Below are 24,843 nucleotides of genomic sequence, written 5' to 3' on the forward strand. Positions count from 1 at the left end.
AGATCCTGCTTGCTCAGTCCAGTTCCGCGTTATTAGGGACAGTCAAGCTGGAAAAACTTCAGATGTGATGGTAGAAGGGCTGGGTATTGTTTTGTGTCCTGAGAAGCTCAGCTGTCCCTGACCTGAGCCCCTCCCCCTGTGCTCAGAGGGCAGCTGTTTACAAGACCTTTGCTTCTTATCATGTAAGAAGGCTTTAATCCTCAGCAAGATTTTGCCCCACACCCAGTGATTAACTTCCCTCACTTTCTCTGAAGGACCTTATGAAAATGTGCTTGAGTGCACTGAGCTGCACCCGGGTGTCCATCCCTGCCCAGACCCTCACGGGGCTCCAAGGAGCCCAAGGCCGTGCTCCTGGCTCTGGGCCAGGGTCTCTACCATGGCCAGTTTGCCATCCCAGGGCCACCACTGCTGTTCTGCTGATCTGGCAGGGCATGTGGCTGGGGGTGGCTGGGGTTTAGCAGGGGCTGCCTGGTTTCCCAGCCCTGTGTAGGGGTCACACCCCGTTTGGGCCTCTGGGGTCCACCAACCCAAGAGCTGGCATTGTAGTAGATTCAGGACATTGGCTTGTGTGCCACCATTTCCTCCAGAGCTGCTGCTCTCTTGAGTGGGATGAGGCTCTCGTGGCACGGGGTAATTCTTTGTGCTAAACGATCCCTCACGCTTTGCGTGTGGTGTAACACTGCATAAAATGAGTAAAAGCTGGCATCACCTCCGCCTCCTGCTCTTGGGAAAACAAATGTTGTTGCTGCAGGGTTATTCCCAGAGTGTTTGCAGACCCTCCTGAGTGCTGAGCAGTGCTGTCTTCCACAGCAAGCGGAGGTGGCTGCCTGTGCAGATGGAGACACCCCTCATTTCTAGCAGGCATGTGTCTTGGTGCCATCTCCCTCCCTTTGATTTCTGCCCCCTCCTCCAATTCATCAAGTGCCCTGGGTACACTCGCCTTTGCCACTCCTCTCACAGGTCTTCTTGCTGCATCCTCCCTTGTGTTCCTCTATTGCTTCCCTCTCGTGCATTCACCCCTCTTGCACTTGTCTCTACTCCCCCATATAAATATCAGTGGTGACAAACTGCTACCACCAGCCCATCTGTTTCTTTGTACAAATTTGTAGCCAGTTTTGAAACGTGATTTATAAATATTGCTTTTGCAGCCAAGGAGTGACACTGATGGATGTCAGCACAGATGGATTCGCTAAGCTCTTGCTTAAATCCGTTTTTTTTTCCTTTGCACCTACTTCCCTTGGCTCCTTCATGGCAGCAGAAAGCCACCTCAGGAGGTGACTTGTCCTCAGCACTGCCTTGGGAGTGCTGAGGACAATGTTGGGGCTCCCTCTGGGGGTCCCTGGCGTGGGGTCTGCTCGGGCAAGCACCTTGCTGGGCAGAACTGACCCCGTGCACAGCTGGGGAAGCAGAGCAAGTGACAGGCAGGTAAAGGTTCGAGTGCAGAGCCCTGTCCTGCGTGTGGGAGCACAGACAGGCAGGGTAGGACCAGAGGGGACGCTGAGCACTGCCAGGGCTCTTCCAAGGCTCCTCAGGGGCAGCGTGGAGGGGTCTGTGAGGGTTTTAGGGAAAGCCCAGGGCGATTAATGGGGCAGCCCATCCATCAGGTGATGAGCTTGTGGAGTACCTGCTCGTAAACAGGGGTACAGCTGCAGTGACACAGCAGGTGTGCTCCAGCCTGGTGCTGCCCAGGCACAGCCCCAGCAGCACTGCCTGCCCAAACCCTGCCGGGCCAGGCTCTGCTGCTGCCAACTCTGCACAGAGCAGGAATGGCCCTTGCAAGGTGCCTGCAGTTCGCACCCACAGCCCCAGCAGCACGCAGGGCTCCTCTGTCTCCAGTGCTCTGGGTTGGAGGCATGAGAGCCAAGGGTGTCCCTGCAGGTGACTGTGTAGCTGAGTTACAGCTGGTTTGCAGGAGTTGGACTTTTGGAAGCAGCGCCATTGTCCTACGGGTACCTCTCTACTGGCATCTTTCTTTCCATGCTTTTGCTCTGCCCAAGGGACTGCTCACAGACTTCCCGATTCTTCAGACAAGGAACAAATGTCACCTATGGTAACAACAGTCACGATCCAGAAGGAAGATGCCCAACAAATGGAATGACTAAAGGAAGAGATGGAATTAGAGAAGCTGACCACGCTCAGGTCCAGCTGGTGCCATTCCAAAGACGTTTGCTATCCTCTGTCTCCTAACTCGCCTTTTGCTGGGTCTTTCTGGTCTGAGAAAATTGATTACAGAAGGATCAAAGGCAATTAAAGCCTGAAATCATGTTCTCCAAGAAATGCTAATTGTGTTGGAAGGAATGGTAGAAGGCATCCAAGCCCGGCAACCTGGAAGGAGTGCTAGGTAATATGGAGTGACACATGGAGCTACTGACTCCAGGGCTCAAGGGCTAGGCAAGCAGATGTCTGAACTCTCTGCAGGTCTCATTAAGAGCATGTAATGGGTGATAGAAGATCTGAAAATTGTAACAATCAAAAGGAAAATGTTGGGATTTGAGGACTGCCTGAGGATAGAGGAATCCACTTCCCGCCCCGCAGGGATGCCACTCTCAGCACAAGCAGCACAGATGCTGATTTGACCCGGGGGGTGGGGTCCGTGTGTAAAAGAGCATCGAACCTCCACGGGGCTGAGCAAATGGGGAAGGAGCAGCAGTGTTGCTGCTGGCCTGGCACCCAGAGAACTCAGCAGAAGGAAGAGGCAAAAGGGAAAAACAGGATGTTTCTTCTACCAGCTGCACTACCTGGGGCTGAAGGGGGTCTGTTCCCTTTGGGCAGCCCTGGCAGCAGCATGCCCGTGGGCCTGGCCGGGTGCCAGGGGCTCCTCCCTGGAGCTGGTGTGCCTGGGCACTGGTGCAGCAGGGCAGCTGCTGGAGAAGAGGAAGGCAGATGCTCACAGGGCCCTGTGAGTGCAGGAGAGGGCAGGGACATAAAAATCCCTCCTGCTCTCCTAGCACTGCTTGAGATTGAGTTATGAGAAGGATTTATTAGTTTTGTCTTTGAGGCTGCCAAGAGCCTATTTGGAGAGGGAATCTGAGAGACTTAATTGTTTTATTATTCCTAGTGATGTTAAGCTCCCACCAGAGTATATTGTGTTTCTAAACTTTCCTTTAGGGCAGCCTTGATGGGTCCCTGCTCGCTCGGCTCGCATCGTTTCCTGCCTTGTCCAGTGACTTGTTCCTCGGGGGGACAGAGGGGCCGTCTCCTGCCCATCACACAAGGCGATGTGATGTGACGTGGGATAATGTCACTGTGTGATCAGGGAGAGGGTGGCAGAGGAAACCTGCAGAGAAAATGTCAGTTTGTGCAACAAGATGGCAGTGATAGCAAATGGTTTGGCTGGGGCATCACAGGACACTCGGCACAGCCTTTGGAACGGTGTGACCGCAGCAGAAGGTGCAGCTTTGCGGGGACTGGGCAGGAAACCAAGTGTGGAGACCCAGACTTGTCTGTGCAGGGAAGCTGTGGATTAACGTCTGCTCCCGTTCCAGTGTGGGCAGCACTGCTCCTTGGCCTTGTCACCCCAGAAATGGACTTGGCAGGAAGCTGCTGAGGAGGAAGAGACGCGAGGGCTGCGGGGCCAGGCCTGCCCGGGCTGTGCTGTTGCAAACCAATCTGCGCCAAGACGCATCCTGAAGAAGCTGCTGTGGGTCAGCTGACTGTAAAGAAACAACCAAGAGAAATTACATTGTTTTGTAGGAGGTTCCTTTGGTTTCGTCTTCCAGGATATGTTTTCCCAGACCCAGGCAAAATATTCTTCACTTCTGTGGTCAAAGGGACTGTGATTGCATGGCAGCAGCACGGCTTTTTTTGGAGTATCTCAGAGGGGAACACAGAGGTTTGCAAGTAACGGGAGTGCAAACAGTCAACAGAGCAGACAGTTGTCCGTGGTTCTGGAGAGCCTGGGCACAGCTGGGGGGCAGTGGGGGGACGGCTGAGCCATTTCCATGCCCAAGGCAGCTGGTCTGTGCCAGGCTGGGCACTGGCTGTCCAGCCTTGGTGAGCAGTGTCGCAGGTGTAGATGTGAAATTTCTGCAGATCTCCCTCCCGTAGGAAGGGCTCGTGTCACCCTGTTCAGAAGAGAAAATGCGGTTTCAAGATGTTTAAAATAGTGTTTGTAGTTGGGATTTTTGTTGCTCCCTTGCACCAAGTTTTGGATCACAGAGCAAACCCTCAGGCCCTTCCTGAGCCGAGGTTTCTCAGAGCAGAGCTGTCTGTCATGCTGCTCGTAGATTTAAGTACTGACTGCTTTATTGTGACTTGGTGGGTTTGGCAGTGGCAATATTTCTCCTTCCCGTCCCTGGAGGTGGGGGCTGGGTGGTGCCACACTGCCTGAGCCATCTCAGTTGAGCTGAGGTTGGTGTCTGCCTCTCTGCCACTTGCATGTGTATTTTCCCCTGGTTTCTAGAGACTGTTTCTAAAAATACAGCATGGCAGGTCCCTAACAGGAGCTGGAGCTGGCTGTAAACAGAAGGGAGTTGCCAGCCTCCTGCTGCATTTCCAGAGAGGTTTGGAGCTGGTGCTACCACCGCATTTACACAGTGCTGAAGGGCAGCTGGGAGAGCTCCCAAGCACTGTGTTCCTTCAGACCTGGGCCAGAGGTGGACTGAGCTGCAGTGGAGGTGCAGGGCTGTGTGCTCAGGGATCCTCCGAGCCAGAATCTGACCCCAGCCCCCGTCTGGTGACCTGATTGATGTGCCAGTGCCAGCAAAGATGACCCTCCTGGGCTGTGGCCAGAGCCTTGCTCTCTCACAGCACTTTGGTCTGTCCTATTTGTCCTGTGACTTTGTCTCCACTGGATCCAAGTGTCCGAGGCTTACCCTTAGCTGGGCTAGCTAGGAGTTAGTCCTGGTCTCCTGCTGAGATGGTGCCATTAACATTATTTATATCTCCCTGCTATGCTGCAGCAAGGCAGGGGGAGCAGCACCAAATGAGGTCTCATTACCTTTGTGCAAACGATTAGCATAACAATAATTTTTTTTTCCCCTAGCTCATCCTTGGTAGGCCATAGGCAGCTCTCAGCAGCCTGCCTGCACCCAGGGGTTGATGCTCCCCAGGCACCTCTGCCCAGGCTGGTGCTCCCCTTTTCGTCCTGCCAGCTCTGCCCAGTTCCACAGTGCTGGTACCATGTCCTGTTCCAGGAGTCTCAGCCACAGTGACCGGTGTCCTGCAGGGCAGGAGATGGGCTCTGTGCTCTGCTGTGCCCTGGCTGCCCTGCAGTGCCTCCAGGACTTACTTCCCAGCTGGCCAGTGGGTCTTCCCTCCCCCTGCACTCAGTGCATGCCCCTCTCCTGGCTCGCCTCCTGTCCCTGCCGTGCCCCGTGTGCTCTCATGCAGCACCCAATCCATACGGCAATTTCCGCGGTGGCAGCAGCCCAAGGGCCAGAGTTATAGTACATGTCTTTTCCAATCAAAGAGCTGATTCATAGAGAAAGGGGCTGGTCCAGCACAAATCATGTCTGATGAGGACAGTCTGTAGACAACAGCACCTTGCTGCGAGTGGGCCAGTCTGTGTTTTGTTAGATAAAGACTGCAGACAGTCAGCAGTGGCTTCTGAGACCTGACTGCAATTGTCACCTGCTGCTCAGCCACACCCTGCCTGTGTTGCTGCTGGCAGCACCCCTGAGCAGGGAGTGGATCCGAGTGTCAGTTGCTGTCCCTGCCCTCCCTCCCTGCTCCCAGTCAGCAGCAGCTGCTTCTTGGGCTCGTCGCTGGCACCGGGGCCCTGGAGGGTCCCGTGAAGTGGCCGTGTTAATGGGATCGTAATGGGCTGTGCAGTGCCAGCTGAGCCCCTGAAGCAGCAGGGTGTGAGCAGATGGGGAGGAGGATGGCTGACTTGACTGGGAGGATTGGAAGGAGCTCTGCCTGCTCCTTCAGGAGTTACAGAGGATCATAGGGGTGTTTGGCCCTCTGGCAGGGCCCTTCACATACGTCTCTTGGGTTTGGAAGCTGTGTCTGCTCTTTCAGGCTCAGTGCCACCTGCACACCCTGTCTGCTCTGGTGTCCATGTCAGAAACTGATTTTTATCCTGATTCTGACCCTGTGCCACTCTCAGATGGTCTTTTGGAAGGTTTTTCCCCTCTCTCTGCTCTACCTGTTTTGTTTGTCAGTGCAGCTCAGACACTCACCTGCTGCTGCTCCTGTGTGAGGTTCAATCCTGGGTGTGCTGACAGGGAAACACCAGGCTGGCCCTGAGGTGCCAGCAAAGGGGCATGTGCTGAAGCAGAGCTGGGCACCTTTGGTCACTCAGGCTGCAGTGCTGGGGAGCCATGAGCTGGGTCCCTGCAATGGAGCAGGGAGAGGCCCCAGCCTCTCTCAGGGCAGCTGCTGGAGATGGTGCACGAAGAGCTGCTGTTCATCCAGAGCATGGAGGAGCTCGTGGAGGGTCCTGCAGGCTGTGACATGAGGGTGACCTCACTGTGGGTTTGCTTGTTCCCTGCAGACAACACGGCTGCGGTGCACACACAGAGAGTGGGCTTCAACCGCCAGGAGCAGGACGTGTACCTGCTCCCCATTCTGGTGGTGGACAGCGGCCCCCCGGCCCTGAGCAGCACGGGGACTCTGACCATCCGTGTCTGTGGCTGCGACAGCAACGGGGCCATCCAGTCCTGCAACAGCACAGCCTATGTCGTGTCGGCCACGCTGAGCCCCGGCGCCCTCATTGCGCTGCTGGTCTGTGTCCTCATTCTGGTTGGTGAGTTCCTGCCTGTCCCCCGGGCCCCTCTTGTCCTGTCCCAGGTCCCCTCCGTCAGCATCACATGAACACGTGCAGGCTGGTGCTGTGGGCATGGAGCAGGCTGCATCTGTCTGCTCCCTGCTAGCTGCAGCATGGGAGGCAGGAATCTCAGCCCTGCCAGTGGGGCACCAGCAGGGAAGCTCCCGTGTTCGCCCCAGCTCCTGTGTGCTGGGCTCCACGAGGCAGCCGGGGCAAGGCTCCCTGTGCCAGGCAGGTGTGCCCAGCGGAGCCTGGAGAGCTGCTGGTTCCATCCCCACCTGGATGGGCAGGAACCAAGAGCTCTCGCCAGCTGCCCTGCTGTGCCCGCTCAGGTGTCTCAGAGCAGACAGGGGGTGTGTGCTCCCAGCATGTGACCAAGGCTGGCAGATGTGGGGTGCACAGGTGTGCTCTTACCTGAAAGGGTCAGTGTTGGAGCGTGTGTGAGCACGTGGGCAGGGCATGGAGCTGGGGTGCACGCAAACCAGAGCACTGCCCAGATCAGGGCCTGTGCCCCGGGAATGCTGCTGCCAGCCACTGACACACTGGCACAAGCTTTGCTGGGCCACCACAGCACGATGTGTAGGTGCAGGGGGAGCATGGGCTTGTGTGCACATGGGAAGGGGCTCTGAGCATGGGGTGTTGTGCTGCCCTCAGGTCTAGCAGAGGGCAGTTGATGGATGCAGCTGCTGAAAGCCCTCAGGCCCTGGGACTGGCTCCTGGCTGGTTCCAAGGGCTGTAGGACACCTGTAGGAGCCAGCGTGTTGTTTGGTGAGGTCTCCTCTGCTTGGCATGGCTCCACTCCCCGTCTCCTGCTGCATCTCCATTCAGAAAACCCTTTCCCACAGGGTGCACTTTACACTGGTTTCATTTTCCAACGCAGCGCAAACAAATTTCTGCCTAATTGCCCAAACGAATAAAGTGCACATCGGTGCTTTAAAGGTGATGGGCTGAATGGATGATGATCCAGGACACAGCTGCGGCTCACTGCTCAGGCTCTCTGCCATCTGCTCCACGCTCACCCACCCAACATTTGGCTGCTGCTGTGATTCATGCACCCCCTTTTCCTACTCATCTTCTGCAGAACCCATCCGTTTGTCTGTCCAGCCGTGTGTTTATCCATCTGTCCCTCCTGTCTCGGCGGTCGCGCTGCATGGGAAAGGAAGCTCCCGGTCTGCACTGGAGCCCGGGCAAACCTCTCTCCAAGCCAGTTCACAGCACGGCTGCTGCTCGATGAGCCTGGCTGATCGGAACCGTCTGGCATTCCGGTGGGGCTCCCCATGCCAGGGGGTGCTCTGCCTCTGCATCTGCTGCCGAGCAGGAGGTGTCCTCACCCCGCGGGAGCACAGCTTCCACGAGACCCTGCACCCGTCTGACCATCTCTTCCTTTCCCAGTGCTGGTCCTTCTGATCCTCACGCTGAAGCGACACCACAAAAGCCACCTGACTTCTGAGGATGACGAGGACATGAGGGACAATGTCATCAAATACAACGATGAAGGGGGTGGCGAGCAGGACACGGAGGCCTACGACATGTCAGCCCTGCGCAGTCTCTACGACTTCAGTGAGATCAAAGGTGGCGATGGAGGTGGGGGGCCAGGAGATGGGGGCCCGGGCAGAAACCCCGCCTCTGAGCTCCATGCCCTCCCACAGTGGGTGCAGAGCCCGGACCTGGACTTCTCTGTGTTCAGAGACTATATCTGCAGGAAGGTGGAGCAGGCGGACGAGGACCTCTCTGTGCCGCCCTATGACTCATTCCAGACCTATGCCTTTGAGGGCTCGGACTCCCCTGTGCCCTCCCTGAGCTCCATCAACACCTGGTCCAGCAGTTCGGAGCAGGACTTCTCGTACCTGAGGGGCTGGGGGCCACGCTTCCGGCAGCTGGCAGCGCTGTACGCGGGGCGCAGGGGCGAGGAGGACAGTGAGGAGTCGTAGCTGCCTCACCAACCCCTGCGAGGCTCCTGGTGCCTCCTGGACTGCGGCTCCCGCACCGCGAGGTGCCACGTGGGGACCGTGGCCAGACTCCACGGCTGCCACAAAGGGGCTGCGCCGCAGGGCCGGGGGCACTGGGGGACTGCTCCTCTGCAGCTGCCTCCTGCTTGGGTGGGCTCCGCACCCCCGAGGAGGGGCTGGGGAGCCTGGAGGAGCCTGGCTGTGGTGTCTTCATCTCCTCAATGCCAGTCCTCATTAGAGCACTACGCATTAACTTAAGAAAGAAAATCTAATTCAAGAGAGTTTGGAGACGATTTCTCCCCCCACAAATTATCATTTAAATAGATCTGTTCGGTGAGCCCCATCCAGGAGAGGAAGAGCAAACCGGGAGCCTTTTGTTGTCTAAATTGTTTTTGTCACTTGAGTCAGAGTATTTGAGGAGCTTTGATTTCTTTAAGAGCTTTCCTTTCAGAAGGAAACAAGCTTTTAACTTCTGTTAAGATTTCCCCCCCCTTAAGTTCACTTGCTTTTTTGGAGTCTTCCTTCTCTCTGTTCCCTGTGGGCCTCTCAGCAGCCCCCAGCTGCCAGCATGGCATTGGAGGGATCACATCCTGCACAGAGCGGCTGCTCACCTCAAACCACACTTCACCCCCGCACTGCAATCTCTTCGCCCCTGTCTTGTGGTCACAGAGGTGCTTGTGATGTGAAGGGGCTGTCCAACACTCCCTGCACAGCAGACATTGTCTGCAAGGTCCTGGAGTGCCCCACAAGCCCCAGTGACAGATGGGGACATCCCACCCATGACCAAGGCATGGTGCTGTGGCCTGAGCCGCGGGGCAGTCACAGTGCTGGGGAGCACCGTCGGAGGGGCCCAGAGAAGCATCCCCAGCGGGCTCTGCCAGCCCCTCATGTGGGACTCAGGGTTTATGGAGCTCTCAGTCAGGCACTGGCTGTCACCAAACGGTATGAGCTGCACAGGGCAGCAGGCAGGACATCAGTGCTACCTGACCCACAGCAGCTGGGGAGAGCTGCATCCCATGGAGGACTATGCTGCAGGGTACGAGATAACCCCAGCCCCTGACTGGGGGGAATAATTCCTGCTTACACCCAGCTGACAGCAAAGCATCATCATGGGCGACAGAAAAGCCATCCCCGGGAGGTGTACACAAGGCCAGGTCCTGCTTGTGCTGCTCTGCCTGCTGGCTGCAGGCTGGGCAGCAAATCTGTAACACCTTGTGGTCCCTGGAGTGTAGCCACCCCGGCACAGTGCCCTGCAAGAAGCCAGCATGAGCTGCCACAGTGGGGCTGCCTCTGCATGAAATTCCTGGGTTTGGAAGGCAGGTCAGGAAGATGCCAGCAGGACGTGCCATTGCTCCTTGGGCTGTAGATGATGCTGGAGGAAAGCACGGGGTGCCCTGTGCCTTCCCAGCCTGCCGACTACCCCGGGGGGGACTGAACAGCATGTGGAGCGATGCCCTCACACAGCGTCTCAGGCAGCGCTGGCTAGTGCAGCTCCTTATCTGTTCATGTTGGGAAAAAAATCAATTATATCCTTGATAGGTAACTGATAAGGTCTCCCAAGGCCTGACACATCCTGGGCTTATCATTGGGTTTGTCCTTTTAGTTTAACCACAGTGTTTTCTCTCCTTGGAGAAGGTTTAACTGTAAATGTACATGTGTGTTCATTTTTTTACCGTGTGTTGCTTCCCGGCTGCTGGTGTTGGTCCTTTGGCTGCAGCGTGAGACCTGACAGTGGAGAGGGACAGGACCTGTCCTTGTCACAGTGCCTGCCCTGCCCGCTGCTGCCACAGCCACCTGTGCAGAGCCCCAGCTTGGCTCATACCGGGACCACGAGCTCCTTTCTCCGTAGGGCCTCTCTGGTCCCCCCGAGGAGGCGGTGGATGCCGTGGCTGGCACCCAGCCTGGCGTGCTGCTGGTTCACTGTGATGATGCTGGGGAGGCAGCGGGGCTCTGGAGGGCCAGCTCTGGCCGCGCTGCCTCGGGCAAGTCATGCCCTGCACCACCCCCTGCCCCCCCTCCCCGTGCAGGAGAATGGAGAAAGCCCTCTCTTTCCTCAGGAATGTGTTCGTGTTTTCCCTCTGGGCTGCAGATCCGTGCCCGAGCCCCTCCGGCACTGGCCCTTCCTCTAGCCAAGTGTTGTGCAATAGCAGGGCTCTGTCCTAGGAGATGGGGTCTGACAGGGTCCGTGTTTAGCAAACCTCCCACCGGGTTCCCCCCATCCCTGCCCGGCGCATGCACGCACGCTTGCGTTTTAGTTTCTACCCCACGTGTAAATAGGGGAGGAGCGCGGTGCCGAGCCGGCCGCGCTGCGCTGCCCGCGCCCCCTGCCCCGCACCCGCGGGGGGAGATGGCAGCTGCCACCATGTCTGATGGAGTCACACTTCGGTTTTTGTTTCTCTACCCAGATGAAATTAGAAGGTTGATTTCCTCACCCTTGTTATTTTTTTCAAGGTCTTTCTGGGACCTGGAAATAAATTATTTCCTTGTCGTCCAGCCCGAGTCTTATGTGCATATTTTGTCTGGTTTCCTTTCCTCACATTGCACTGTCAGTGTGGTCCCATCAGCACCTTTCCAGAGGGGCCAGGTGCTGCCTGTGGCCGAACAAGCTGTGGCAAAGCCTAGCACAGCCCATCCACCTGCTGCCCGCAGCACATTCCCACTGGCAGGATGCTGCATCTCTGGCCTCTTCCCATTTTTCATTGAAACGCTCATCAGAAAAAGCTTCTTCAAGAGAAGGGTAATTTTTTTCTGTCTGAATTTGAAGGAAACGATGAAAAAATGTGCCCTTGGCTTTCTCTATTCCTGGTCCCCAAGGCACGTGGCTGCTGGCCATGGAAGGATGGAGCAGGCTTGGAGAGGAAACATGGCTGAGCTCAGTGGTGGCCTCAGTGCAGGTCAGCAGATAGAACAGGCAGACTAAACTGTTCCATAAAGTGATGGTCATTTAAACAGCAACTTGCATTCTGGCTCCAAAACAGGATTATTGATCCCCCAGGTCTTTGAGTGTTTCCGTATCCTTCGCCACCCCCGTGCCTCCCCTCCATCCTGCTCCCTTGATTATTCACTAAATGTTATGGAAGAAGCATCTGGTGACCTTTGATGACAGCAGTTAGTGGGATGCTGTGACAGAAGGGGTTAGGCTGGAGGCTGGAGGGTTTTCCAGAGGCGCAAGGTGTGCTGCCAGACCTCAATGTGCACACAGTTTTTCTTTTCACAGTTTCAGTAAGTGCCTCTACAGCTGCCAGCCTTGAGGAGGCCTTTCTGCCAGCGTCACCATTAATTACCCCCTCACAGTGAGTCCGCCAGCACTGTGCTTGCAGCCACCTGCTCCGGCAGGTCTGGACACTTGGCCGGTTCCTGTTTGCAGAGAGCTAATGCTTGCTGTGTGTTTCCACTCAGGTTTCCAGCCCAGGTCCTTGACAACATGAACTCTCATTCAGCTGCAGCCCACACAAACATGTTTTCGAAGTCCTGCTGTCCCACTTCAGGCACCCAAACACCTTGGAACTCTGGAGGTCAGTGCCTGGAGTGTTCTGGGAGCTCCATGTTGAGGAGGAGGCATCTGCAGTCACTGTACTCCTTGCAGTGACAAGGTGACAAGTGCCTGGAGTTGAGTGGCGAGCCTGGGCTGTGCAGAAGGATTTGCTTCTTGATATTGTGGAGAAATTGAGAGAGCTCAAAGCAACAAATTGCCAGCCAGAACCAGACCCTTCACTACAAAAGAGGAGGATTATCGAGAGCTCTGATTGCAGAAGCATCTGTGAAGATGCTTGGAGAGCTCCATGCCTCCTCAACAGGGCCCTTTCTTTGGAAATTTTCCTATAGCAGCTCTCTCTCTCCAGCAGTTGCACAACAGCCTCATTGCAGAGCAGGACAAGGGCAGGTCCCTCGCCTCCCCCTTCCACAGGAGAGGAAGCCAGTCCTGCTCTGCAGATGATGGCCCTCGCCACGTGGGACACGGCCTGTGGCTGTCTGCTGGCAGTGGCGGAGGATGGTGGCACTTGCTGCTGTCACATTCTGAATGGGTCCTGCAGGGCTGGTGCTGCTGTTCCCCATCGACCACTGGCTGTTGCAGCCCCAGCACAAGGAGGCTGCATCAGTCACCTCCAATGCCTGCACTGAGCCACGGCAAGCTCCAGAAGGCAAGGTGTCCAGGCCTCCTCCAGAGAGGTATTTGCAAAAGATGGATGTGATCTGCTGGGATCATTAAGGGGAAGTGAAAAAAGGGCAGTGATACCTGCACCCTCAGGAGGAAAATCCATCTTTGGTAACTGAGTGCAACAAAGCTGTGTCAACCTCCACCTCCCGCTCCCGCTGGCAATACACTGCTTGGGAAGGTGATCCCTTCTCCCCCATATCCTCTGAGGAAGCTGCTTTATCACTAGAAAGCTGACTCCTCTAACCACCTCCACTACAGCTAATATCCCAGTTCCCTACGTCCTTTCATTTACCAAGCCCTTGAGCTTCCTTCAGGGTTGGTGTCAGACTGTCCTCCCTGCTCAGCAAAATCTCAGTTTTACACCTCTGCCCTGTGCTCAGTGCAGGCAGCAGCTCTGTCTTGTCAGGGCTCTCTTGCTGTGCCACAGTGCTCCAGTTTGTGCTCTCTACTTGCTGTGGCTCCGCTGCCTCCCAGCCCATCCCAGGAGTGTTCCCAGCATCTGGAGATGACCTGGCCTTGTGCTTGGCAGCAGGTCTTGCTTCCCTGGTCACTGGCAGAAACGGTGCAGTGTTTCCAGGCAGCTGTCATGGCTCTGTCCCCACAGCCAGAGGAGTTGGAGAGAAACAAAATCATTGTATTTCGTGTGGCCCTGGAATCCTGCTCCCGGGCAGTCAGTGAGGCTGAAACCACCCCTTGCCCTGCTTAGCAGCCAGGTCAGTGTGGTAGAGATCTGGTGTTCCTGCTGCCACCAGGACTACATCCATTTGGGATGCTGGTGCCGTGCCGAGCGGCCGTCATCTGTCATGCACACGTCCCAGCCTGGGCTTTCTGCAGCCTAAAGATCCCTTTTCAGATGAGTGTGGATTTAATGACTGTTCTTCAGATTCTCGGGGAAGGACCTCGGGCTTTGCAAAGCTGAATCCAGCACAGGTGGACAGAGTCTGAAGCAGTTGGGATACACAGGCAAAGCACAAACAGGGGCCCTCACGCAGGAATCACACAACCCTGGCTTTGCAAAGGGCCCCGTCCCGCCCCACCTGTCCTCACCGCTGCCCCCACCCACGCTGGAACGCATTTGTGGGGGGGTCAACATCTGGCATTTAACATCACAACCTTGGGCAGCAAGGAAGGGTAAAAGCAGGAGCAGGAGCCCAGTGCTTTGGCATTTGCCTCCCCTGGCAAACATGTCACCATCCACCCACCTCTTCTGTTGCTGAGTGCCCTGGTCTGCCGTGGTTGGGAGGCCAAGTGGTGGTTCTTAGACATCCCTCATCTGTTGTCAGTGACAGCAAGTGTTTGTGGCTCAGGGGTTGTTAACTGCTCGTGTCCAGCTACACTGTGGGCTTATAGACATCCATTTTTCATCTCTTCATCGCTGCTGTGGAGGAGCTGCTCAGGTGAGCATGAATTGGTCCAGCTGTTCACTGGGGGAACAGCCACCAGTCATTTCTAAGCAGAATGCATCCCTTTAGCTAGTGTTTCTACCATGGTAATTCGGGAAATTTTAATCCCTTTTCTGCTGGAGGAAACACACATTGCCCCCCACCCCAGCAGAGCCAGTGGTCAGGAGTCACTCACCTTTAGCCAGGAGCCAGGCAGCTGTTGAAATCCCTTCACACTACACACAAATTAGGCATTGAAAACACTCATTACAGCCAACATGACACGCCTTCATTATTCCAGAATAATTGTCTGAAAGGCTCAGCTCGGAGCACAAGCTTCACTTGGTGCAGGAATGTGATAAAAAGAAAACAGGAAGTGCAATCAATGCTTGTAATCCTTTTAAATAAAAAGGTACTTGCTAGTAGCTGCCAACATCTTTAAAAAGCTGTGATTTCCCCGGAGAGAGCCCTTATCAGCTATGACTGTGTGTCATTCTGGCTGTCTGTCAATCCATCAGACTTCAGTGCCACTGACATTAAGAAGCCAGGCGTTAAGATTATCACATTTACCCGTAATGTAGCACAGATTGTGTTGACATTTGGGAAGTATTCCACCACAGGAGCTATTTGACTTCAATGCTTTCTTTCTGAAGAAACAAATGCTTTGAAATATTTGAGGGCAGGAGCCTGCTCTGCCTGCAGGGTGCTGGCGTGGGGAGCAGGAGGAGGGTGAGGGTGTGCGGGCGATGACCGTGAGCAGGAGAGATGCTGACCATGCCGTTGGTGTGGAGAGCAGACCCAGGCTCTGAGAAGGCTGGGGGGGGGCTGAATCCCAGGAATGCTGCTCTCCCATTCTTTCTTGCACCTGTCACAGAACAGTCAAGTACTTGGGTTGGCTGAGGAGGGATCCCCTGCCCGCCCAGGACAACCACAGTGCAGAACCCGCTGTGCCACGGGGACCCAGAGAGCAGCACCCTCTATTTGCACTGTCCTTCCTCCTCCTGGCATTCCTCCTCCCGAGAAGGCCTCAGCTCTGTCCACAGCAAAGAAGGGGATATTCCAGGCTAGACCATAGAAACAATGGTAAATGACCTGAAATGAACTGATTAATCTCTTTAAATAACTGTGAAACCGTTCTCCAGAAAAAGTTAATCTACTCTAAATGGCTCTGGTGCTTTTCCTGGGCTCCAATCAATACGTGGTCGCTTGCTTTTCATGTGTAATTCACAGTAATTGCAAAAGAGCGCTTTCTGAAGAAAATGACACTCTGCAAGCAGAAATGCAAAGAGACACAAGGACTAATTGTCTTTAAATCCCAGCACAAGGCACGCTGTCGGACATGCTGGCAAGCTGAAGGTGCTACAGCATCACAGCTCCATGTCCTGGGCTTCTCTCTGGGAAGCTGCTGGAGGTGTTGGAGCGTGTTGTGTCCAGATGGTTTAGTTGGGAAGCTCAGCTGCTTCCAGGTCTGGCTGCCAGGACCTTGGCCTGTGGACCCCCAGCCCAGCAGCTGCAGAGAGAAGGTGGCTGCAGGATTACAAGTTTAGGCAAAGACACATTCCATTCCTGCCACCGCAGACATCACTGGGACCTGGAGGCAGCCATGCCCCCTGCCAGGCTGTCCCATCCAGACCAGCACTGCCCCTGCACAGCAGCATTCTGCCATCACCCGGGACGTCTGTGGCCCAGGATGAGCCCTATGTGCAGAGCTGGTGCAACCAGGTCTGTCCTGTCTCCTTCATCTCCTGCTCAAGTTTTCCCCAGACTGAATTACCCCACCCTTGCCCAGCCTCGAACCGTGTCTGCCTGATAGTAGGACAGACACCCCCTTCCAAGGAGTCCATTGCTTTTCCATCATATACTGTAAAACCAGAGCATAATTTTCCAGGATATCATTCTAATTCTAGTAAGAGAGCTTATTACTTGTGATTTGCCCATAAAATAGCCCGGTGAGTTAGGCCGGTGTGCCTGTGGGTTTGCACATCCATCCCTCCATCCCAGGGGCGGCAGGCTCTCTGCAGGGCAGGGGAGCAGGTCCAGGGGCTGAGGTGAGCATGCCACTGTGATTGACACGCTGCTTTTACCAGCTGTAAAGCCTTTGACATATTCCTTTTGGCTCGGTGCAGATCTGCACTGCTGAGCGCCAGCACAAATGTCATTAAAACATGTTCTACCCATGGTACCTATAAATAATTGAGGCAGCAGGTCTGCGCTGAGCTCTGTGCTGCAGCTTTCTGCTCCTCCAGCAAGGGGACCGGGAAGATGACCTCTCCTCCCACTCACTATCTTTGAGGTGAAGGGGCACCTGGTGTTTGTCCCCACACTCATTTCTCTGTATTCCCAGGCCATGTGGGAGCTCTAAGGGCTGGGGGTTCTGGGGTGCTCCCTGCAGGGAGGTGAGTGCAGACCACTGGGCTCCAGACCTTGCCTTTGTGGGCCATGAACAATGCTTGGCTCCTGCACTGGGCACTGTCGTGTGTGGCTGTGTGGGGAGCACCCAGCACCCAGGTAGAGGGGCCCCAGGACTCCTGGGGTGGGCAGTGGCTCCTGGCTGCCTGTGCCCACCACTTCCCAAACTGCTCAGAGTTCCAGAGCTGCCCAGGGTCTCACTACCTGCAGGTCTCGCTGCATCAACACATGGCCTGCGTGGGTAAATACTGTCTGAAATAGCTTAATGCACTTGGATGCATTTCCAATACTGTCACTAAACGTGTGGGAAATTCACAAGCCTGGCAGGGAAATCCATGGCTGATAACATTTGTCGCTGCTGTGGCTTTGCTAGTGCAATCCATCCCCGAGCACAGCTTTCCTTACCTGGCCAAGGCTGGTGGGGGCATCCTGTCCCTGTGTGAGACCCACCACAGTGGGTACCCATCCTGCTACTCATCTCATTCATGGTTCAGACCACTCCAACCTTTCTGCAAGTCCTGGCACAAAGGGTGAGTGCCACCCTTGACCTGGGCTCCTGCAAGCTGGCTGGGATGGGCCGTGGGCTGGCAGATGAGCTTGCAGGCAAGGCAGCAGTTTGGGACACCTGCATGGGACACCCACAAGGGACACCAGCAGGTTGCTCTGTCACTGGTTTGAGGGGCGAGTTCACACCTTCAGCACCAGCCCCCTGCACCTCCTAACAGGCAGTTCTGGCTCCCTTCATGCCCACAAACAAGTTTTTTCCTTCCTCCCTTCTCATGACAGCCACCAGCTCCCCCATACCAGTGGGAGTCACTCGTAGGCATTGCACTGGGAACTTGCAGTATAAATATGAAGTGCTAATAACCCACTTGGCTGTTTTGGGAGCAGCGACCCCAGGGCGATGCTGTTCCCCTGGCAGCCTGCACCCATCAGCCTGAACCCAGACTCTCCACACCTCCTTTCAGCTCCCTGGATTCAGGTGAGTGCACGTGTGATGGAGCTGTATCATGGCCACACGCAGAGCTGTAAGGGGGCTCATCTGAATTGCCCAGTATGGAGCCACGCCAAGGTGTTCTGGCGATGGAAGAACCCCCTCCTGTGCCAGTGGCATGTCCTGGGCCGGGCTGGCAGCCCTGGGCAGCAGGGCTGAGCGTGGCTGTCCTGCCCCTGCACACACGTGTGCAGGGTGGTGGGCACGTGCAGAGGCAGGTGCTGTCTGCGTGTGGAGGCGTGCAGCCATGCAGCCATGCAGAAGCACGTGTGTGCTGAGGCAGACGCTGCGCTGTGCAGCGGGTGTGTGCCCTGACAGATCGTGAAGGTGTATTAAATAGCAGCTGTCGGGCTCTTCCCGAGCACAGCGGTAACACAGTTGGGACCATTGTGATGTCTTCTTAATTTAAACTCCTGTTGTCTTTCAGCCACGTGCTAATGAGGGCTAATGGGGAGATCAGTGTGCTGTTTGCCAGCGTTGCTGTGTGCATTGCCATGGCCCTGTCACTCCTGCAGCCTGCCTGACCTCACTGGCCAGGAAAGCCACACTGTCTTTCTCTGTCTTGCTTCTCTGATGGGAAGAGGGACTTGGGGTCTGTTCCCGCAGGAGAGAACTCTGGTATAGCCAAGTTCTCCAACCAGAGAGCAGCAGGACTAATTTGGGGAGCTGCTGCTGTTCATGAGCAGCCCCCAGGGTCTCCAGGACTCCCTTCTACTGCAGCATCAACAGCTCCAAAAGCCCAATCAGCCCCGTGGCTGGGACTCCTGCAGTGCTGCCATGGCCCCTCCTGCCCCTGCAGCCCCAGGACAGTCACACTTCTCCTCACAGAGAAGGGACAGCTGGCTGCTCATCCACTCTACATCACCCCTCGTGCTGCCCTGTTGTGCCTCAGGGTCTGCACAGGGCACAGGGGTCGCTGGTAACCAGAGGAGTGATGGTTTGTCCACATCCCAGTAACATTTTGTCCCCTGCGTGCCCATCCTGGCTGGCCTGGCCATGGCGCTGGTGCTTGGGGATGGAGCATCTCTGCACGGGACAGCTTTGCTCCACAGGGATGCTGTGGGCACCACGGCAAGGACGGGGCCATCGTCCCTCCCTCTCCCTGCCTGTGCCCAGCTCTCTCTGTTTCCTGCTGCAGATGCCAGCTGTGCAGCAGGACCCTGTCCCGGGGCTGGTGGACGGGACACCGAGTGGGTGCCAGTGCCGACCTGTTGGAGCAGGAGCAGGACACAGGGAGCTCCATGGTGGCAGCATCCCTGGAGCTGCTTCTCCCAGCACTAACCCACACATTTATCAGGATTAATGAAGCGTACAACAAACGGGTCGGGGAGGCAAAGAAAGCAGTAGAGACAGTGGCTGACAGCAGGCAGGAGGGAGATGGGGGGGTGTGCTGTGTTGACAGGGGAGCAGTGGCACCAAGCCACGCATGCACTGGCTGGACAGGACTGCACACGAGCGGTGCAACTCCCTGGGTGCAGGATACAAAATTCCTGCACGGACACACGGGAATACTCGCATTTGCTCATCGTTGTGCATGCACACAGGCATGAAGAAAAGAGAGACAGTCTTACCAGAGATCAGCCATCAATGCTTGAAAAAAAGCCATTGAATACTAACACAGCCACTTATGCCATATTTGCATACTTGCTTAATAAAAAATTATGGCCGTTCAAAGCCCAATCATTAATAACCCAGCATATTTTTGTTTAACTCCCTCCCTTTTTTATTACAGACTAAGCTGTTTTCCTGCTTATTCAGCAAAAATTCTCTACTCTTCCACCAGGATGAGACGTGCAATAAATATGTACTTATTAAGTGTGCATTACAACTGCACGAGCTGGGAGAAGTAATAACAGGCCCAACATAAAGCTGAAGTATTTATGCATGTACCTAGGGCCACTTTAGCTATTTATTTTCACAAAGAAATTAAATTAGATGGTTTGATAGCTCTCAGTGTGATTATGGTGGGAATTTACATAGGGCCCAGCCTGTCAGCTGGGGGTGTGTGTGAAGGCACAAGCCCACGATGAGGACAGGCTGCAGACATCCTGCCAAGCCAGGTGTGCAGGGCAGGACCCCCTGCCAGGAGGGTCAGTGCCCAGCCAACCTGCTCTGCCTCCCAGCCAGGCATCCCCTGGGAACACCAGGCAGGCAGGATGGACATCAGACAGTGAGGATGGACATTGGGCAGGCAGGATGAGGATGTGACTGCTGACTGCTGGTACCACACAGTGACTCTTTGTGGGAAACGTGGCCCTTGGAGGAAAACCATGGGGATGTGAAGAGAAGCAAGTTTTCTCAGAAAAATTGCCTTTTCAAACCCTTCTCACTTGAAAGAGTCCCAGCGCCTTTGTGAGCGTGTAACACCCACTCTCCATAGATGCCTTTGACAGGAGACATGACACCTGCCCCAGACAGGAGAAGGGATGGGGAGGGCGGGGTCACCCCCCTGTGCCCCCCGGCCCTCACCACCCTGCGGGAGGCCCCGTAATTAGTGAGCGACCTGATTAGCGCTGATTGCACACCCGCCGCCCGCCGCGGTGAGAGCCTGCGGCACTGCCTGCGGTGCTGCCTGTGGTGCTGCCTGCAGTGCTGCCTGCACTGCTGCTACCTCTGCCCCGCCACGACCCCACACCAGCCCCGGGGGCCACCCCAGGGCACAGCAGAGGGCACCAAGCCTGGAGGCACCGAACCTGGGGGCCCTTCAACTGTTCACCCGGGGCTGGGGCTGGGGCCACCTGCTCCCCAGGGAGTGGCTTCCCCTTGTGCTTGTCCTCTTGGTGTCTGATGTCCCCCCATGCCTGTCCTGCAGGTTCCTGATGTCTTCGAGTTATTAAAGATGGGATTTTTAAATAGCACGGAGGATGTACAAGTTTTGCAGTGTCAGCACGGGGGAGTGACAGGAGTTGCTGGGAACCAGCCCAGCCCCTTCAGTGACAGTGTCCTTTAATTACAATTGATGGCCTGGTGTCTCCCTTCCCTGGTGCTCACCAGCTCATTGCCTCGCAGCAGGACAGTGGGATCCCAGACCCCATCCAGCCGTTCCCTGGACTCAGGCACAGTCTGCTCTACTCCCCTGATTGCACACTTTAATCTAATCTAAACAAAACATTGGCAAGATGCCTTCCCAGAGGCAGAGGTGTCTCCGAGAAATGCCCTGTGCCTGCCCATCCACCCATAACACGGCATCGTGGTCCTGGTCACCCTGTGCCTTCCAGCAGCTGCTTCCAGTGGCGGCTCCTAGAGAAAGCAGCAGCTGCCAGACACGAGGTGGTGTTTGCTGGCACGGGGAGAGAGAGGAAAACTGCCTCTGCCTGGGGCACGGCTGGGGTGGGAGCACACGAGCTGAACACCAGGGCTGACTGTGGATGTGCTGGCTTGCCAAGAGGAGTGTGAGAACCGCCGCTCACTGGTGGAACAGGAGGGAGCACAGCTCAGCAATTACAGCACAATTAGCTCAAACAGCAGGTTGATTGTAAATTGCAGCTCTGTGCCAGCTACAAGTACGGAGCAAATGGCTGGCGGGAGCTCTCCCGCAGCCCGGCTGTCTCTGCTCGGGCCCGAGCCAAGTGGGAGGTGTAGGGCCACGGCTCGCAGCATCCCCTGTGGGGTCTCCTGGCACCTGGCCCCACACCCCACCCCCTCTCTACTGTGGACACAGGAGAGGTGGTGAGGAGCCCCGTGGGCTTGCTGGGGCATGGTTCCTCTATGGAGGGCTGACAGGAGCCACTCCGCAGGCAGGAGATGTTTGCCCTTCCAGAGGCTGCAGGGTACAGGAGCCACACTGCCTTCCCAAAGCATCTCTTGCCCCAGCAGAGCTTCTGGGCAGCCCCTGCTCCATTCTGGGGCTCTGGACTGCTGCTGGCTCAGGACCTGGCATGAACAGTGCCACCCGGGGGGCCCCAAACCAAGTGTCATCCTTGATGGAAAGATGGTAGTTGTTACACTCCTCCTGCACCCCGTGCAAGGAGCAGCCATGAGAGACAGCACCTTGCAGAGAGGGGACCCCCAGAGCGGTCCCTGTGGGGCAGGGAGGGACAGTGGGGTTCATCTTGGAGGAGCGGTCACAGCCTAGAAGAGAGTGCAGGTGTTGTGCTGCCAAGGGGATGATGGCAATTAACATGTGCACTTTTCCTGGGAATGATCCTGCCTCAAAGCAGCCACTCAGCTGTAGTGGGAGGACCTGTGGTACAAATGCAGGAGGGCTCAGCGCTGCCCACAGGGCTTGCAGCAGCCCCTGTCCCCAGGGAAGGCACCCCTCCGAGGGGTGGCAGGGGGATGCTCACAGCCAGCTTTGGGGATGGCCATGCCCTCAGCAGAGTGTCCCATTGGCTCCATTCCCTACACTGTGCTGTCAGTGGTGCTCATGGAGCCGTCTGCTCAGCAGCAGAAGCAGACAATCACTGAGCCTGTGCTGGGGAAGGGCAGGAGGGCCCCTGTACCCCGGCTGTCCCTGTGCGTGGGCTCTGGAGGGGCCTGGGGCGGGCGAGGGGCAGCGCCTGTCAGCCTGCTGAGGCTGATGCCTTCCATCTCCGAGTTACTGGCTCGTGTCAGGGCAGAGCTGGAAATGTCAGGGACTGCTGCAGGGTGACCGTGCAGAGTGGCAGATGGTCAATGATGGATTTGTCACTTCAGATTCAGGCGGTTTTTAAATATTCAGCAGAATCGGAGGTGACAGCTCATGGCAGCAGGGAGAATTTCTGTACGTCTCGGTGAGACCTCCTGGCCCCCTGGGAGGGGGGGCACAGCAGGACAAATCCTGGCACCTCGCGGCACAGGGTGAGGACAGCGCAGCCTGGGACCACGCGTGGCCAGGGCTTCCTGTGCTTCCCGTGGTTGGTGACCCAGTGATGGCACAGGCAGGAGGCTGGTGATGTGCCTGTTTGCCCCAGCTGCTCCCCACGAGCTGGAGCAGCCTTGCAGTACCTGTGCTGCCTGTAGCCACCACACTTTGTCAGTGGCAGTGGGTTGGGGTGTCTCCAGGGCACTGGGGGTTCCCACTGGCTCTGCACAGGAGCTGGCACACCCCAGCCCTTTGGAGATGGCTGTGGCAGACACATTCTGAGGAGAGGCCCAGCGAGTGGCGGTGTGCAGGCTCCTGGGCCAGGAGGACTGGGGGTGTGGGGAGGCCAGGGGTGTTGGGAGTGTGGGCAGAGCTAGTGGCACGCTCAGCTGAGTGTGCAGAGTAGCCTGATCCCCTGATCAGGCTGAGAGAGATGCTGCTCAGCACATCCTGCAGAGCCACCCTCCAGAGAGATGTGCCTCTGGACAGGGAATGGGTCACCTGCTGGAGCACGTGCAGGTGCTCTGCAGATTCACAGTGGCAGCAGCACTAAGGCAGGGGCTGGTCCTGCTGCAACAGGTCAGGGCTGATCAGGGGGCAGCAAGGAGCATTCTATTGAGAGAGACTCCTTCCAGAGCTGCTGGCAGCAGCCCGGATCCCACTGATGGTTATGGGGAGTAGTTGCCAGCCACTTCTCCTGGCTGGTACTTCTTTCAGCTGCACAAATCATCATGTAAAGACTGTCCTGTACCTGGCCCTCGCTGGATGTGGGAAGGACATGGCCCTGCAGAGCCAGCATGGGAACTGTCTCCTGTTGCAGGAGTCAAAGAGCCAGGATGGAGTGTGGACCCTGGCTGATCCAAGGGACATGGGGCTTCCCCTCCCTCAGGACATGCGTAGCTACCGACACAGTACAGACAGCGGCGGGAGGGATGCTTTGAGGTCAGTGTGGCAATGAGCATGCTGGCATTTGAGGGCAGACAGTGCGTTATTGACTCTGCATCCCCTGTGCCTGCTGCCTCGCAGAGAGCTCTCTCATGCCAGCTGGGTTGGCTCAGCTGTCCCGCTGCAGCTCATCGGGTGGAGCCCTGACCGCGGGGCGCTGCCGACCACGCGCGTTTGCATCGAACTGCAAACAGTGCAGGTCCTGTGTGCAGAGATGCCTGGCTGAGAGGCATGAGGAAGGGCACACCATGCTCCCACTGCTTCCCCTCTGCTGCAGGCAGTTCTGGGCAAAGCTGAGCACCCAGCCAGCCCCAGGAGCACCTTCGGTTGGGAGTGGATGGGCACTGCCAGGACTGACAGACCTTGCTCTGCTGCCAGGGGTGAAACTGCAGCCCCTTTCTGCAGCTCCCTGGCCCTGCAGAGCCTGATGTCCAGAAGTGTGATGGGCAGTCCATGATTAATGCTAAAGTCAAGCCTTTCCACCAGATCCAACCCGAGAGTGCTCTGCACCAGCACTGCAGCCCCTGCCAGGGAACCTCAGGAGTGTTCACAGAGCACCCCAAATGCTGCAGCTCGGCAGCACCACTCACTCCACAGAGCCGACTCCTCTTCATTGCTGTGTCTGCTGTAAGAGCCTGTGCCCGTCTCCTGCACGGGCTGTGTGATCACAGTGACTTCCAGCAGGGCCAGTTCTCCGCAGCCCAGCTGAGTGCCAAATTCTTCTTCTTCTGTTAGGTGCTTCTCTGATCAGCAAGCAGAAGGCAACTTGCTGGTCAGACTCTCCTGGAAGAGCTGAGCTTGGCTCTGGCTCCAGCCTGCGCTTAGAGCAATTTAATATTAGCAGCAGGAGGGGATGGGGAATTAATTTTGCTTGTTGCCACCCCTTCGGGCCATACCTACGTGTGCTGGATAGTGCAGTGTGCTGGCTCTCTCCTTCCTCCACTCAAACAGCTGCTTGAATTTCCTTGTCCTGCCTTCATCCCTCCTTGCATTAACTGTTTCTCATCACCAAACACTGAAGGGCTGCAGCCAGCTCTGCCCAGCAGGCTTGGCCCTTCTGCTGATGGAAAAGCATGAAGCTCTCAGGGAAAGCACAGGCCATAAATCAAGGGCAGCATCAGGCAGCCCTTGGCTCTGAAGGGGCCATGCAGGGCTTGCGAGCACAGCTCCAGGCGATTGCTGTGGGTGCAGAGTCCAAGATTTACAGGGAAGCCCCACACAGCAGCAGGATGTCAGGCCACAGAGCACCTCACGCTGTGTCCCCCATCCCCAGGAGACAGCACAGGATGTGCCCCAGCCTGGGTCGGGGATTGGTGGGGCCGGGGGGGCACTGCCCGAGGCAGTGGGGCTGAGCACTCACCCTGCAGAGGGGCACGAGGCTCCAGCTGGTTCTGAAGAGGTTAAATCTTTCTAATCGCTCAGTAAGACCTTCTCTAAGAATTTATCTACTTTCTGCCTTCCAAGAACATATGGATAAAATCCCCCTGAGCGGGACTTACATTTATAGCATCTA

General features: G+C 56.3%; 1 protein-coding gene across 3 annotated transcripts in view; it reads left to right on the forward strand.

The window, feature by feature from the left end:
- The window catches only part of CDH22 (cadherin 22), a 77,149-nt gene extending 65,998 nt beyond the window's left edge, over nucleotides 1-11,151 (forward strand). For 2 of the 3 annotated variants that reach the window (XM_027745896.2, XM_027745897.2), the window contains exons 11-12: nucleotides 6,437-6,688; nucleotides 8,102-11,151. In XM_027745896.2, the coding sequence (XP_027601697.1) occupies nucleotides 6,437-6,688; nucleotides 8,102-8,640 (791 nt within the window). In that variant the 3' untranslated portion in view covers nucleotides 8,641-11,151. The remainder of the gene's footprint in view (nucleotides 1-6,436; nucleotides 6,689-8,101) is intronic. The other variant, XM_039386223.1, reaches the window with a different exon arrangement.
- Nucleotides 11,152-24,843: the final 13,692 nt, after the last annotated feature.

The sequence above is a fragment of the Pipra filicauda genome, unplaced genomic scaffold (genome assembly GCF_003945595.2).
Source record: "Pipra filicauda isolate LSUMZ 115617 unplaced genomic scaffold, ASM394559v2 scaffold474_size475410_pilon, whole genome shotgun sequence".
Lineage (NCBI taxonomy): Eukaryota > Metazoa > Chordata > Aves > Passeriformes > Pipridae > Pipra > Pipra filicauda.